The 16,680-nt window shown below is 36.5% G+C and overlaps 1 protein-coding gene across 4 annotated transcripts in view; it reads left to right on the forward strand.

Annotated features, from left to right (window-relative positions):
• PDE3B (phosphodiesterase 3B) overlaps nt 1-16,680 on the forward strand; it is an 83,265-nt gene that overhangs the window by 57,910 nt on the left and 8,675 nt on the right. The window contains exons 2-9 of one of the 4 annotated variants that reach the window (XM_041481333.1): nt 6,630-6,680; nt 7,324-7,587; nt 10,012-10,157; nt 12,537-12,643; nt 12,763-13,021; nt 13,640-13,713; nt 14,228-14,331; nt 15,068-15,202. In XM_041481333.1, coding sequence (XP_041337267.1) covers nt 6,630-6,680; nt 7,324-7,587; nt 10,012-10,157; nt 12,537-12,643; nt 12,763-13,021; nt 13,640-13,713; nt 14,228-14,331; nt 15,068-15,202 — 1,140 coding nt within the window. The remainder of the gene's footprint in view (nt 1-6,629; nt 6,681-7,323; nt 7,588-10,011; nt 10,158-12,536; nt 12,644-12,762; nt 13,022-13,639; nt 13,714-14,227; nt 14,332-15,067; nt 15,203-16,680) is intronic. The other 3 variants (XM_041481335.1, XM_041481334.1, XM_041481336.1) reach the window with 3 other exon arrangements.

Genomic DNA, 16,680 nt, shown 5'->3' on the forward strand with positions numbered 1-16,680 from the left:
AAGCTTATTTAGGTGCAGCTCTTGTCAAAGATTTGTATTTGCAGGGGAGACCAGCATACTTGGAGTCTGCTGGAAACATTGTGGTGGTGAGACACCTGCATGATCCAGTGTTGTTCTTACGTGTCCAGCCAAATATATTGCAGGTACTACTTAGTGTACAGAAGAGTGTTAATTAAAGTAATTAAGAAGTGAATCTCTTTTCATTGAAGGAAGATTTTAGGGCTCTTAAAAAAGCAAAAGTAATGTCTTTCATAAAAGAGTGCAGCAGAGTCAACAACTGAGTCGTTGGACAGGGGATGTGACTGTTTCCGTCAGGATATGTGTCCAAACCTCAGAACCATGAAAGCACACACAGCTTCTGTTCAGATTGTGGCTATCTGCAGACTTCACAACCCATTGGCCATTTTACACCCTTGGATAAATAAATTGTGTATAGAGTCAGGAAGTGATAAGTATTAGGGTTCCAAAAATACCATAGTTTTTTTTCCCCTCTTCCGTTTATTTTCATGGGAAGGTTTAGGGAGTGGAGAAATACCATGATGATTCTAAATGCCCAGGGTATGGTACTGAGGGCTGTATTTTGTCTTGATCACAGCAATCTACACAAGTGGCTGCTGTTTTGGCCTGCAAGATTTCACAACAGAATGTTGTCTTTGTTATCTAAATAATGCTGCCTCTACTTTGAGACTCATTCTTTGGTTGCATCACCTTTAGTTCGTACTGTATAAAATTTAACTACTTATTAACATACTGTTTTTTGACATCTACTTTTCTACAGAGAGGGGAAAAAACCTCTAATAATAAATAAGACCCCTAAGACTTCAAGATTGTACAGTGCTCTGGGGTTTTTCTTGCATTATTAAATTACGTGGATAAAAACGGTAATTGATTGTAAGCTGCTACAAAAGACTAATCTGGAAATAAAAGCAATGGATCAATCTTGTTTGAAAGGCAGTCATGAAAAGAAATGGGTATGTAACACAACCTTTTTCATATTTTACAATAAATTTATTTCTCATCTAGTTGTAGAATTTGGCTTTTGAGTGAGGTGATTTTTCACAGAGTTGGTTTCTGAATCAAGTTGCTGTGGTGTTGGTTTCATTGTTTAGTTAATTCTGTGCTTGGTTGCTATGGAAATACTTATTTACGGAGCTAATGCCTAATGGTGTCAAACAGATGCTACTGACAACTAGGGATCCTTTATATTTGATCAATGAAAGATTCAGTCAGAAGTAGAAACTCAATTTTGTGCTCGTTTTTTTCCATTAAAATTTTGGAGCATGGAATGGAATGGATGTTCTCAAATAGGACAAGTTTTCTTTTCATTATAAGCATTAAAGCACGCATTGAATCTCCTAAAAAGTATCATCAGTGAAACAAAATCCTATTTTAGGTTTAGGGAATCATATAGCAATGATACAAATTTTTACATTGTGTGTGGCCTTAGACTGTGCATGTTTCAGCTTGGGAAAAGGAGAATAGTGTTGGTTTTATTCAGCTTCTAAAATTGATTTTTAGATTTCTAAAGCTCTGAAATATTTTTTGTTTTGTAGCTGTGTGTTTTAAAATCTCTGCATAAGCATTCATATTGTTCTTACTATAACTTGTCACAAACAAATATTTCTAGGGTAACTAAGCTGATATGATTTTGTATTTTATAAGTTAAGTTATTCAGAAAATATCATTGCACTGTTGTCTAGTCAAATATATTTTAAGATTAATTTTTTAAAAAGGTTTTAAAAAGATTAGTGTACTTTTATAGTAATTTCAGTGGTTTATAGCTTGACAAAAGTAAAATCCATAATCTTTTATCATGCTTAAGCCTTTGAAAGTTGAAAATTCTTCTCAAACAGGTCTTTAGAGAAATGGAGTTGTGGTATTTGTATAAAGAAGATTGAAAAAGCCTCCACCCTCCATGGCATCAACTCTTCTGAAAGACACATCTATTCCTGGCCCTGGAACCGCTGGGTGCACTGCCACAGGAAAGATAACCTTTCCTATGGAACAGGAATTAAAAACCAAACAAACCCCCTGAAGCCCTGCTGGTTTGCCTAGATTGTCTTCTCCCATTTCTCATCTGTTTTTAGTTTGCTTAGACTATAAACTTCTCAGTGCCTTTTATTTTGTGAAAAAAAGCGTTGCCTTGCTGCTGCTGTTGGAGCTCGAAGCTGGTTTAGGGAAGGCCTCTGTTACCATTACCTCGTTAATTTTTCAACATGCTTCTGATGTTGCTAATGACATGTGCTTTGCCAAAGTGCTGTCCTTAGGCTTTGGTGATGGTTAGGTTGATATCCTTGTGTTCAACTAGCATGGGATCTCCTCTGAAGTAGATGGAAATATTATTTTTATTGTTTGAGAAAACATAGGCCTGATGCCTCCTGTCATTTTTTAAAATTTTTTTTACTGCATATATCCACTAAGTGACAGGTATTTAAAATCTCCTGAGGTCTGACTGAACACCCATAGTACTGAATACAGTGTTCATTGTTCAGAACAGCAACTTTGGGGAGAACTTGTTGAGGTTTAACAACTTTTTTAGCCTTTAAAAACTTATTTTCAGAGATGCAAATTCATTCTCTTGGGACTCTTAGGCTGTTTTGAGTGACAAGTTTCAGTTTGACCTATGCTGGCTGATGATGGCCAAATAGGGAAAAGTCACTTGTACTTAAAGGGGTTCTGTAAGCTGGCTTGTCTTCTCTTAACCACATTGAAATTTATTTCAGAGACCAAATAGATTCAATTATTATAGTTAAAAGTAATACAGACCCTGACTGTTACCGAACAAGGCATGGTGTATGTGTGGGCTTTTGTTTTGGTTAGTTTTTTTTTCTGTTTGAAGCTATTTTCTATTGAAGCTGTCCTTCAAACCCCTGATCAGCTTGTCAGCCAGTTATACAAAACCAGGAAAGAGTGTTCATGGCTCTCTGGATGAACTGGGAAGACTCTGGGCTTGGAGTCTCCGATATGAGAACTTCTCCAATCTGACTGCTAATGTCCTGTACACATTTCTGGTGGGAATGGCTGTAGATTTGACACCTTTTAGAAGTCCATCTGCAATATCAGAGCCCACTGAATTTGGATTTTCAGAGGAGCTCTGATACTTGTGATTGCTGTGATGTTGCCACTGACCATGGGCGCTCCAAGACAAAGTGTGTGAGTTACTAAGCAGAGGTCTAAGTTGCAGCTTGGAACTTTTATGACTCAAGTCCATCCTAGATAAGGTGTTTCTTGATGGAGGAGGTGAGGGAAGAACGTTATGTGCAATGGATTACAAAATCTTAGTATTACAGAGTACAGATCTTTCTGCAACAAGTCTTGTGGTTGCAAAATCAGAAATTGCTGAGGCTCTGCCTAAGACCTATTTTAAGGTCTCTTGGTCTGTTCACAGTAGGTCAAAATAAGCGGTGTCTTTTCACTCCTGTTGTAAGATTAGCGTGACTCTGGGAATGCTTTGTAACTTTTGTTGATGCACGGTAATGAAATAAAATTTCGACTGCTAAGCTCTCAAGAAAAAATAATGCCAGAAATGCTGCTTGTTTAGTATTCCAGATTTTACTTGCAATGCAAGGAGTTAGGCTACTTAAACTAAGTCTGGTAGGTAGTGAGAGAAAGAATAAAATTTTCTTAGTGCAAAGGAGAAAATTTTTCTTTAAACAGAGAAATAGAATTTATCAGCTGTTAACCTCTAAAATCGTCACTCTCCTTGTCTTTCAAACCCTGGCAGTTCTGCAGAAGGTGCATTAAGGAATATCCTGCTGCTTTCTGCTACTTTCTCCAGAAATTGTTTTTGTGGGGGAGGCTTTCTGGATTTTGAGTGCCATCTTGTGGTGCGTTCTAAGCACCTTAGGAAAGGTAACCCCCCTTTCCCTCCTAACCCGCGAGGATTTGCTTAGGGCAGAGATGTACCCAGTCGGATTTACCGTGGAAAAATACTCATTGTTTAGAGAGATCTGCATTTTTTTTATGTCGTGCTTGGCAGCAGAGATTGCTACTTTGTACCTAAACTTCTCATCAGTTTATTTTAATTACTTCAATGTGAGGCACATTAAATGACCCCTGAAAATGTGACAGACCATGTCACATTTTGTCACATGTGCCACAGCAAGCCGCTGGCTGTGTTAATGTACTGCCTCGTCTTCTCTCAGGAGATAGGCTTCTAATGCATGGTAATATATAAGGAATTAAAGAAAAATCTGATAGCAAACTACATGTAAACTGAAGTTCTATTCATTTCAAAACTGTTTTAGTTTCATTGCTCTCAAATTGGTAGCAGTGGAGAAGCTTAAATCTTCTGGTTTAAATGACAATAGAAAATTTTCAGTGATGAATCCAAGTTGTGAAATTTTTCCTTTAAATAAAACTCTACATAAAATGATGCCCCATTTAAAATATCAAACAATTAACCATTTAAAATATCAAACAATTATTTGCATTGAAAGTAGATTGGAAGATTTTTCTGCTTTGTGTTTACTGGGTGAGCATGGATAGCTAGAACCTATTTATTTACTAGGGCAGGGCTAAAACCAAAAGGAAGGTTTTGAACCTTTTTAGTCACAAAGATTGACCCCCAAAATTCTAGCTTATTTGAACATGTGTAGGAGTACAGGTTGCTTAAAGGATGAATAAAGGAGTTGCAGTAAATTATTTGGTTCAGAAATTTTCTGGAGTAAGCAAGATGTTTATTGGTTTGGTATTTTGTTGTTTTTTTAATTATTATTGTGAGCTCATTTGTAGCAAATAAATAAAACTAGCTAACATACCACATATTCAAAAGAAAAATAAAATACGCTGAGAGGAAAACCTCTTTTGTGTCCCCTAATGGAGGCTGCACGATTACGAGCGAGCTGACGCAACTCTGTGGCCCATTAGTATCAAAGGTTACTAATACAACTAACAAAACCCATGTGGACAGCTGATCTCTGCTGCTGATTGAGGCAAAAGTTAATGAAGCAGATTAATGCAGTCTCTGTGTGCGGGGACAGAATGAAACCAAAAGATTTACTGATGTTCAATACAGTAAGAAAACGTCAATCTCTATAGAAAGAGACGCTTCGCAATGAAGAAAATTTATTAAAACCACTGAAACAAACAAACAAACAAATTAAAAGAAGCAACACAGTCTGATGAGATGTTGCTAAAAACAAAAGTATCATGGCAAAATGGGTATGGCCACAGAATGTTGGTCATTATCTTACTGTTTGTCAGTGACAGTTGGGAAAAAAAAAAACAAACAAAAATACATGGTAGCTAGATTACTCACTTAAAAAGTCCCCCAAACTTAATACTTAAATTTTTAACTCTTGATTTTGGTCTACTTGCTTTACCCAGTATTACCCAGTATGATTTTCTGATAGAGCACAACTTACTCCCAGTTCAACACATGCTTCATGGTAGATGTCTTAAGTTTTCCGAGCAAGCAGATGTCATAACTATTAACTTAAAACACAGTTTAGTGGCATCTCTGTGAAGACAGCTGAAGAGGAAAAGAGCCTTTAAGTGCCTCCCTTGCCTGGGCACTGCTGATGCGTCCCCACCTGTGTTTCTTTTTTGACACTTTCTGCGCCTTCCTCTGGACAAGCACCAGACTGGAACATTGTGTTTTCTCCATGGAAGTGCTGTTAGTTCCAGAGGAACAAAAACATGCCTAGTTCTTACCTATAAAAATAAGCAAAAGATCTTCCAGGATTGCAAAATACTAATTACCAAGTGGGGTATTGGCATGTTGTTTGTGCTCTGTAGCGATGTAAAAGAGTGAAAAGCTATGTTTAATTTGTGAATACACATTTTGCAAATGGATTAATTTATCAGAGAATAATTAGAATCTGTCGAGAAGTTATGAAGACTGAAAGCTTTTGAAACAGAACAGACATCTGAATTTCATTTCTTGTATGTTGTTTTCATTTTTTGTCAGTATAAAAGACAAATTAAGTGAGTGCTGTTGACGTACTTGAAGCTGATAGCATCTTCAGATTGTGTTGCTGACGTTCTTTTGTGGGTTTGGTGGGTTTAGTGAGGTTATTCAGAACATGGGGCTTTGTAGCCATGTTCAAGCAAAGCCCAACAAAACCTCCTGCAAGAAAATATTTTTTAAAATACCAGTTTTTAACCTTTATTTGGAGAGATTTTTGCCCCCTTTAAAAGTGTGTGATTTAATGTAATGCTTTCTTCACTGCATTTACAAGAATTGATTCTGTTTCAATGATTCTGAAAGAAAAAAATATTTTTAAGGTTTTAGGCTAGATTTGCTTTTGTACGCTGAAGTGAATGGGAGCAGGAAAGCAGTGTCACCATAGAATTTGATGTGTGTGTTGAATGATTTATAAGCAATCCAAAAATATTTAAATAAGGCCATATTATTCTGTCATCATGATGTCTCTGTTGCATAGTTTCTTTAAACTCTTCCTTAGGGCTTTTGATGGGTAGCATTAACTGAGAATATGGCCCAAATTACATATGAAAAAACAAAGGGAGAAACATTTCCTATTGCATCACATAATCAAAATTTATGCCGCTGCTGTTTTTCAACATTAACACATCACCTTGTATTAATTACTTTTAACCATTGATTACCGTTAACACATTACCTTTTTATTAATCTTTTCTTTTCTCCTTTTTTTTAATCTTTACAGATGATACTTTGGGATTGGGATCTGAAACAATGGTACAAGCCCTATTACCAGGTCAGTATATTATGAATTTAATTGTCTTTTTTTTTTTTTTTTTTTGTGAAATGGGATTGAGTACAGATTTCAAAATTGTTCCAACTGTCAAATTTCAGTTCTTCTGTTGATGCTGTATTTGCCTCTTTTTTCCCTCTGTCTCTTATATTGTAGCAAACTCTTCTTGTCCCTGTTCAGAGAATTGTGCAAAATTAAAATGAATCACTTTTGTTTGGACAAATTTTTTCATAACTTCTTTCAGTAGAATCAGGGCTAATAAGAATTATGAGGTTGTGGAAATTGTACCTCTGTAAGGGGCTCTAACAGTTTGACTGCCAAAATTTGTTGATATTGTTGGAAGAGAAAGAATAATAAGTTTCATCCTGAGACAAAGAAATGAAAATAGAGATTTAAAATTGCCAACGCATTTCAAATAGAGAAAAGGAAGCTGAAAGCTAATGTTGAATTGTGATTTACTTTTTATTGTGTGACAAAAACCTGCAGACACTGCTGTCTGAATGTATCTATATATATATATATATATTCGTTAAAAGAAATTATGTTGCATTGATTTTTTAAAATGTATTTTTGTTAAATTCACAATGCATAAGATACTTGAAACAAAGAACACCATGAAGAGTTTTGACATGTTAATAGTTTGCAGCATTCCCATCTATTCCAGAGTGCTGGCAGTGGGAGCGGAGTTGATCTCTCGGCGCTGAACGAGGCTCGGAACATGCTCACGGAGCTCCTGAGTGACCCGTGCCTCCCACCACATGTGATCTCCTCCCTTCGAAGCATTAACAGCCTCATTGGTGCTTTCTCAGGAGCGTGCAGGCCAAAGGCCAGCCCATTCACACCCTTTCCTGGTTTCTTCCCCTGTCCTGAAATAGAGGATCCTGCTGAAAAAGACCGGAAGCTGCTCAAGGTCTAACGTCTTTTATTTGCGTTCGTGTGTGTGTGAAATAGATAAAGGAAAATTCATCTTGAAGAAATGCTCCTGTATGCATTGCAGGTTCTCTAGTGAGTACCTGTGGACAATGTTTAAGGTCAAAAGGGAGCAGCTGTGAAAACACATTGAATGAAATGGAGATAGGTACAAAAATGCAAATTCAGGTGGTTGATGGGTAGATAGTACAAGCACTGGTCTGCACCCTGTCCACAACATTCCTCAGTATAACAGCAAATATAAACTGAAGGTGTTATAGTCTCATGATACGGGACAAACAGGGCTGTTCTTGATTCTTCTGCGTTCTTTATCTAACCATTACTGTCAGTGTGGTTTTTTCATTGACCTTTTTCCCTGAGAAATTTACTCTTGTGGACAGCCAACCAGCCATCATACAGAAGCAAATTAGCTATGTAAAAGGAAAATTGTCCCTTCTTTTTCTTCAGCAAATCACTTTATGAGACCAATTGTGACTTCTCCATTACTCAGGGTTAATAGGTGAAAGCAAGAGTGTTGTTACTGTAGAAATTGTAAGGAATGTGATGGGAAAAAAATTACAATATAGAAACTCAGCTGCACCAGAGCTAGTAATTCCAGCCCAGTATTGACAGCTTGAGGCTGTTTATTGTGGAGGCTACTCTGGGACATGCCTTGTAGTTGTTTACATTTCCAGGAAGAGGGCAACTTGACCCAAACTGATCATCTGGTTGGCTTAGTTTTTTGGAGCCTGATTCAGCCTGTGAAATGTCTGTTGGGAGTCATATTTCTGGGGGGAAAAACTCAGTATCTGCAGGTTACTCTGTGGAAGATCCAGCAGAACCACTGCAGTATGAAATTCCTTGTAATGTCACAATGGATACCTGCAGAAATCAGTTGGGCAGGGATCACAGCCATTCAGCATGTTTTTCTTTGTGGATTTCTTTAAAAGTTGCTAAGGATTGGCATACCTTTTTATTTTAAAAAAATTTTTATAGCTGGTCACCATAGTGTGAAATTAAAAATATTCATTGCTGGAGACCAGTTATAAAGAGTATGTAAGATTGAAATATTATGGGTTTTCACAGCTGCTGTCTTTTTCTCCTTCCTAAAAAGTAACTTTTTCCTCAAGTTTTGGAGATTTTCTGTATAGAAATTTGCCTAGTATTTGCCACAATCATTCAATAATTCTTTGGCTTTGGTATGTTTAAGAGTAAGCCCAAATATTTCCCCCTGTGTATGCTACTGCAAGAGAAAGATTTCTTTTGCTTTTAAAAACCAGGTAAGTGAGCAAAAATTCCAGGTTAAATCACAGCAAAGAAAATATTATGAATGTATTTCTTCAAAATGGATGATTTTGAAATGTTCCCACTCTCTCTTTCCCTGACTTGGAATATAAAAGGTCTCCTCCATATCTTTTTGCTGTGGATTATGTACATCTTTATTTCTCTTCCCTGAGTGGCTTCCAAAGTGTGTTCAGTTATAATTTTCAAGTTGATTAGGGGGTCATCAAGTTGATTAGAGGGTTGAAGCACCTCTCCTCCAAAGAATATTTGAGAGAACTGTGATTGTTCAGCCTGGAGAAGAGAAGGCTTTGGGGTGACCTAATTGTGGTCTTCCAGTACCTGAAGGGAGCCTGTAGGAAAGGTGGAGAGGGATTATTTACACAAGCATGTAGTGACAGGACAGGGGGGAATGGCTTCAAAGTGAAAGAGAGCAGGGTTAGACGGGGTGTTAGGCCAGGCTGGATGGGGTTTTGTGCAATCTGGTCTAGGGAAAGGTGTCCCTGTCCACGGCAGGGTGGGTTGGAACTCCAGGATCTTTAAGGTCCCTTCCAACACAGACCATTCCATGATTCAGTGGTGAGCTGCCTGTTCTCCTCTATAGGAAAGCAATTAAAAACAGGGAAAAGAACGTGAATGAAACAGGGCTTCAGACCTTGGGCTAGTCATAACTGTTTGCCTAATGCTAACCCTTCCCCATGGGTTTCTTGGAAGTGTGAACTGCCCAAAATTCAGGGAAAAAAAATAGAAAAAACCATTGCAAGGCTGCTCTGCAACAAAAACACTTTCCACTTCCATCAGGACTGTCCCTAGAACTGTCCCCAGGTCACCCAGTGTATGACAGTAGGATGCTTGCCATATGGGTGGATTTCTGCTGTTATTAGCAGTCATGATTTTAACAGATTTCACAGCCAAGGCTGAAAGTTGTCTAGGCAAACCCCTGAGTGTGCACATCTCTTATCTCCTGGCCTTGTTGCCCTTGGGAGATTCCCACCTGGAGTAAGAGACCATACCTGTGGTAAGGTACCACATCAAGTGTTTCACTATAAAAATTAGCAATAAATAGCCTTTACAAACCATAAATAAAAAGTTAACATCTGCTTTTACTTCCATGGATTTTAACCACGGTCAAATTACTCAGCAGGGATTAAGTAGCAGGAGCAGCCTGCCAACCCCACAGCTGAGACGATCCTCAGGAGTTTCTGGCTTGTCATCTATGGAATCAACATCATCCAGATGGGAAAGGAGTAGCATTAGCAAGAGATCCCATCAGGAATATAACACACCAAGGTAAGCACTGAACAGCATTTTAAGGGCAATAACAATGCTGGAACTTGGCAGCAGAAGTATTGGATGTAAAGTCTTGTGAATTAAGTCTCCAAATTCTGCCAGCATAAACTGGAAAAGTTAATTATGTACTATGCTATGTAACTCACCGTGATCTTAAGTAGAAATCAGGTTGTTCTGAGGTTAAATAGTGTGCTCTGTCATAATAAGTAGGCCTTGATGTAAGCTTGAGTAGGAAATGAAAAAAAGTCCAGCATACCTGATTGCAAAACAGACTAGTTTAGTCTCTAAACTTGTACTGACTGCCTCCTTCATTTTATTTAATATATGTATCACTTGCCAACTTCCATATACCTGTGCATAATTAAAAAGGTGAAACAATTTTCTTATGGTTGGTAGCCACTATTGTGTTCCATGTTTATTAGTCCTCCAGTCATCTAGCAATGTGTAAGATACATTAAGGTAGTTATCTGTTCTCTACTTAGTAAATATGGTGCAAATAGAGCTTTTATTTCCAGAATTAAGACAACATTCTGAATTAGGATTAAAATGGATGGGGTTTTTTTTTCCCCTTTTTGTGTATAATGTTTTACATTAGTGAAAATTCACAGATTTAATTTTATTTAAATATGTAAATGAGTATGCCTTTGCTTCTGAAATCTGTAAATATGTGGGTGTTTTTGCTTTTCTTGTTTTGTTGGTTTTGTTTGTTTGTTTGGGTTGGGTTTTTTTGGGTTTTTTTTTTTCTTTAAGTGGTTCTCTATAGGTCATAAGGAGAGTGTAACATACATTTTTAAAAAAGAAAATGTAGTTATGCTGATAACTGGTAATTATTAGTAGTAGATGGGAATTTATATATACATGTCCAAGAATTTACTTATCAGTATTATACTTAATATTAAAGTGAACCACTTGAATAATTAGGCCCTTTTGGTGGTTTTTCCCCCTTGAATAAAAGATGATCTTTAAGTTTTTACATTGTAAAACTTAATTGTGGTTTGTGTATGAATTACAATTGAAGCAGTAACAGTCATTAAGATTATATTTTCATTCTGACCTGCTTGCTGGTGTCCAGATGAACCTCCCCAGTTGTATCCACTGGAAATGACCAGGGACCAGAGAAACTGTAGCAACCATGGGATTTCAATTTGAGGCTCAGCCCTCCTGTTGCAGTCTCAGTGTACATTTACAGAGGGTTTCCTCACTTTCCTTACTATTCAAAAGCAGCTCTTGGGAACTTCTGTTTTATTTGTATGCAGATTTTTTATTTGGTTTCTCATTCAAACACAAGCTCAAAACTTAAAGTTCTTTCTCATGTTGAGGTGAAGCTTCTCATGTTTAATTTTATGGCCATTGCTCCTCCTCCTCTTGCTGGGCACCACTGAAAAGAGTCTGGTGCCATCCTCTGAGCCCTCCTTTGAGATATTTATGTACATTGATGTGATCCCCTCTCAGCCTTCTCTCAACTAACCAAGCCCAGCTCCTGCAGCCTCTCCTTATATGGGAGATGCTCCAGATCCCCCATCATCTTTATGGCCTCCACTGCACCCTTTCCAGTAGCTGGAGATACACAGAAATAAATACACGTTTATTCTTGAACTCATTTTTCATATTCATGTATTTAAACTAGTGATGAGAGATCAAGTATTATTTCTGTATTGGACTTTTTTTGCCATAGGCTTAAGAAAGATTAAATCTGTTTTGGTAAATACTATTTTCCCCTCCTGAAGAAAAATAGTTTTACACTAACTATTTTCACTTTCAAGTAAACACATACAGTTATTTTTAATTGTATATTACGCTTTTGTTCCCTAAAGGAAATAAAATTTTAAATGATGTAGTGAAATTTCGTCCCTGGAACAGCAGATGGCAGGATTGAGCAATCGAGTTTAAGGACTTGGCCGCTGAAGCAAAACACACTTTGATGTCAAAAACAGCTTCAGTTTTAAGTTTATAATAAATAAAACACCTAATTGAATATTTATGTGGCAAAATTTATGTGGCTGTGTAAGGTTTTAATTGTATTTCCAAAGTGATCAGTCTTCACATCTGTTAGGAAATAACCTGCTTCAAATGTTCAAGGAAGGTAGCATGTTAGAAAGTAAAACATATCACACATAATCTGAGTATATTTACTGCATCATTTTAGGACTGTGTTAAGTTTTTTGTTGGGTTCAATCAGTACACAGCAGTTTTTATTTCATGTAATTGGCATATATTTTCTAGCTGGTTTTGAATTCGACAGCTTTGTAGTATTTTTCTTAAATGGTGGTGGACCTGTCACAGGGCAGTGTAGCTATTTTAAAAGCGTTTTGTTTAATGAAAGAGGAAGAGAAACTAAGAAACAAAGAAAAAACACAATCCTTACTGTTTTCTTTTCAGCCAAGGATCTCACTCAAATGGGTCTTTTGGTGCAAACTTGCTGACAATACCAAAGCAAAGATCGTCCTCTGTGACCTTGGCTCATCACATGGCCCCCAGACGAGCAGGTAGGATCATGCCATTTGTACAGTAACAGGATGGCACGTCACAGGGTTTTTCATGTAAACATAGCACTAAAATAACTTCAGCATGTCCCTCGTCGTTTAACTCCTCTCTTTGTAAACAGCAACGACTTTATTGTCATCTGAACCCCATGTCATGTTTGTTTTGGAAGGTGCTTCTCCTGGCCTGAGTCCCGTGGGTTCACCAAGCCATGGATCTGTCTCCAGCGGGGCTTTCAGCAGCTGGTCACCTGTGGAGTTCCCTGACACGGCTGATTTCCTCACAAAACCAAGCATTAATATACACAAGCCTCCAGGACACACACTTAGCTCTCCAGATTTTCAGCAGCCAGTTAAAACACCTGTAGGTTATATGTGTAGCAGGTACTGTAAACTCTGTTATAATTTCAGTCGCTTCATGTGGGTTGAAAAGAATGCAATTAAAATAAAAACAAAACCAAACAAACAACAAAATAAACCCCAACCAAAAAAAAAAAAAAAACCCACAAAAAAAAAAAAAAAAAAAAAAAAAAAAAAGGAAAATCAAGACCTGTGCCCCTACTAGGATGGAAAAAGGGCATAAATCTCATAATAATCTGCAACTGTTATCCAGGGGAGAATAATGTATGTATGTATGACTGCTTTGACATGGCCCATCCTTCTCAGCAGCTGTAATTGTAGAGGAACAATATTCTGTTGAATTTTAGAAAAGGAGGGTTTCTTACTTGGGAATTAGATTCTGTGTTTCTGAATACTTTCTTAGTTATGAGCTCTACTTTAATAATTTAGGGGTCTAAGTCTGCGGGAGGTGATGATTTGTTGTTATCTAAGACTAAATCTATATGTGCCAAATTTTGGAGAAAATACTCAGGTCAGTTGTTGAAGGAACCTTTACAAGCCTTTTTAAAAAAAGTAATCTGCAGGTATTTTTCAGTAGAAGACAGCAGTAGCAAAAGAAGAAAGTTACTGAATGTTGTAAATATTTTTCATGTGTTCTGTAAGCTGTGGACGTCAGATACTCAAGCCTGTTCCAGTACCAGAGCCAGACTTTGCAGAATACAGAGACAGAAAATCAGGTGGGATATCAAAATAGACAAACAATTGATATCAACTTACTGCTTTTTTATTTCAAGCCAGTTAAATTAAAATTTTACTATTTCTACATAATTCTTCTTGCATTTTAACCTGTGTATGTATTTTACTTCGCTTTATGTTTTAGAATAATCAAAATAAGACAAAATATTGCCTGCTTCATAGTAAGGATTTTAAAACAGGCTTCCACTAATACCTTTTTAGTTCTGTACTCCATGTATCAAACAAGTGCTCGACCAACAAAGTTAAAGTAATCACTGAACCATTTTTTTCAAATAAAAGCCATGCTTTTAGCTTTTCTTAATATTCAAATAGGTTTTCTCTAATAAGTTTTGTCCTTTATGGCATTTTTTGCATACTTCTTAAATAAAATGGTTTAGAAACAAGCTATTACTTGTATTTCTGTGACAAGTCTGTATGATCAGCTAAAAATTATTAGACAGTAATAAATTGCAAATCAGTTACTGATATAGTATTTCTCTGTGTGTTTTCTTTAAGTTGAAATTGCAAGTGCTAATGTCTCCAAAGAATCTTTCCACCCTACAGAGAAGAGGAAAGATGAAAAGAAGGAATTGATCGATCAAACACAAAATACACTGCTTGTAAGCATGTAATTGCCAAAAAAACCCCTGCAATAACTTTTCTCAATCCCCTATTTCTTTATCATTTCTAACTTGCTGTGAAGAGGCCTTTATGTTGCTAAAATAGTAATTTCTAAAGGGTTATGGTGCATGGTTAGAATTCAAATTTTTGTTTAACAATTGTTTATCTTGCATAAATGTCACTAGCAAATGACAGGAAAGCTTGTGGTTGTATTGATTTTGTTGATCAATATTGATTTGTGTAGATTTAATGTTGAGAGGGTATGCTCAAACACTGGCTAATATTTTCTTTTGGAACTTCATGAAAGATGCAGCAGTTACAGTGAGACTTAGAAATGAATGTTCAATACAGTGCTATTAACATTTTGGGTTTATACATCAGGTGTTTTTAAAATTGTCCAATTAACCTATACTTAAAGCTCAGTAAATCTTTGGTTTTAGCCTATGCATATTTTTGCTTTATTTTATTAACTCATCTTGTCTAAAAATAAATAAGAAGGAAAATTTAGCACCATCTCAGACAGCCCCAGTATCTGCTGCCCAAAACAGGAAAACTCAAGCCTTTAAGTGTGCTATTTGTGATATTGATTTATGATTTTCTCATAGCCATAGTTGCAGCACCATTCAATAAATTCACTAATGATTTATCATTTTCAAGGCTTTTTTTGCCAACACAACTGATAAATTAATTTTCATTGTTATTTTAGAGATGATAAAGTATCTTAATCTCATACAGGTGGAACAGAGTTCTACATTAGAAACAATGTTATTAGACCATGATTCACTAATGGAGAAGATGAACAATTGGAATTTCCAAGTTTTTGACCTTGTAAAAGAAATGGGAGATCAGTCTGGAAGGATCCTCAGCCAGGTTTGTTGTCCTTTATTATGTGAGGGAGAGTAGGTAAAACTGTCCTTTATTTAAGCCATGAAGAAGTTTTGCAGTCAACATTCATGTGAATACTTGAAATTGCATTTATGTGAATATCTTCAAAAGCAGAACTATGACTTCTGATGTACTCCATGTCATTGTAAACCATAAAAAATGGTTTATCTACAGAACATGCTCCAGTTTTTCTGAATTTTATTCTCAGTATAAATAGGTTAGACTCACACTGACTAGGTTTTGCCATAATCTGCCATTTCCTGTGCAGAATTATCTCCTGCTTTCAGAATTACTACTCTGTTTGACAACCATAGCTTTTTTCTTAATTTCAGTAAAATATTTCTGCCCCACCTGTGAGGGAAGAGAAGTGATCTTTTAGGCAGCCTTTTGCCTCTTGATCCTACAAACAGTGGGGTTTTTTTCCATGCTGCTTTCTGCATGTAGTATCCCTTTTATCTCTTTCTGATTTATTTCCGTGCAGTTTCGTGTTTGCTGAAGCCAATCCTGCAGGCAGGTGCAAGAGTAGGATTCTGTTTGCTCTTCCCCAGCTTCTCCCATTCATCAAGGTCATCTGGAGGCTTTTGTCTCCTTCTTTAGAGTGGATTTAGCAATGGTGGAGATTCTGATCTGACCGCTGAACAGTTTTATTTCCAGTGTCTTAGTTTTCCACCCTGGAGTGATGTCCCCTAATTTTGCAGCTCCTGTTCCTCTGAGCACCTCCCACACTTCAGAACTTCTTGTTCCTCTCCTGTGTCCAGGAAAAAGTTATAAAAACGACTAGCAGTGACTTGTTTTAAAATTTTTTTTCAATATTTGCAGCCTTGGGTGGGGGGGATTAGGCTTTGAAGTACATTAAGTTCTGCAAGTAAACCATAATATATGGTTTATATACATATATGGGAGTTCTGAGTACCTTTTTAAAATACTTCTTCATTTACCAGCTAGTTTTATTAAAAACATTAATGAGAAATCATAATAAATACGGGAAATGGCATCTCTTTGCCAAAGTCTCAAAAACACCTTGGGGAACTGGTATTGTTTGTTTCTCTTTGTTTTGTTTTATTATTAGTTATAATTAAATAATTTGAAGTTTCGAATAATAAGTCTCAATATAAATTTCTTCTTTTTAGGTCACTAATGGAGTAAAACACGGCTTATTTAGTCTTCTGAAAAATGTTGGGGTATATTATTACTAATTAGTTGTGCACAGAATTATCAGTAATTAAATAAAAGCTTTTATTATTCTTTATTGAGAGGATCATAACAATCCACTTTTTTGTGCTAAAAATTTATTAACTATATCTCTATGACATTAGCATTCCAATGATCTTTAGTGGAATTTCAGTGATTTCCATGTCTGTTGGCAAGTAAAATTTTAAAAACAAGAACATTTTTAAAGCTGAAAAAGCAGAACATGCATCGGTATGTCTTTCAGATTTAAATTAATTTTAATCTTTGTTTAG

The sequence above is a fragment of the Pyrgilauda ruficollis genome, unplaced genomic scaffold, assembly GCF_017590135.1.
Source record: "Pyrgilauda ruficollis isolate IOZ18807 unplaced genomic scaffold, ASM1759013v1 scaffold55, whole genome shotgun sequence".
Taxonomy (NCBI): domain Eukaryota; kingdom Metazoa; phylum Chordata; class Aves; order Passeriformes; family Passeridae; genus Pyrgilauda; species Pyrgilauda ruficollis.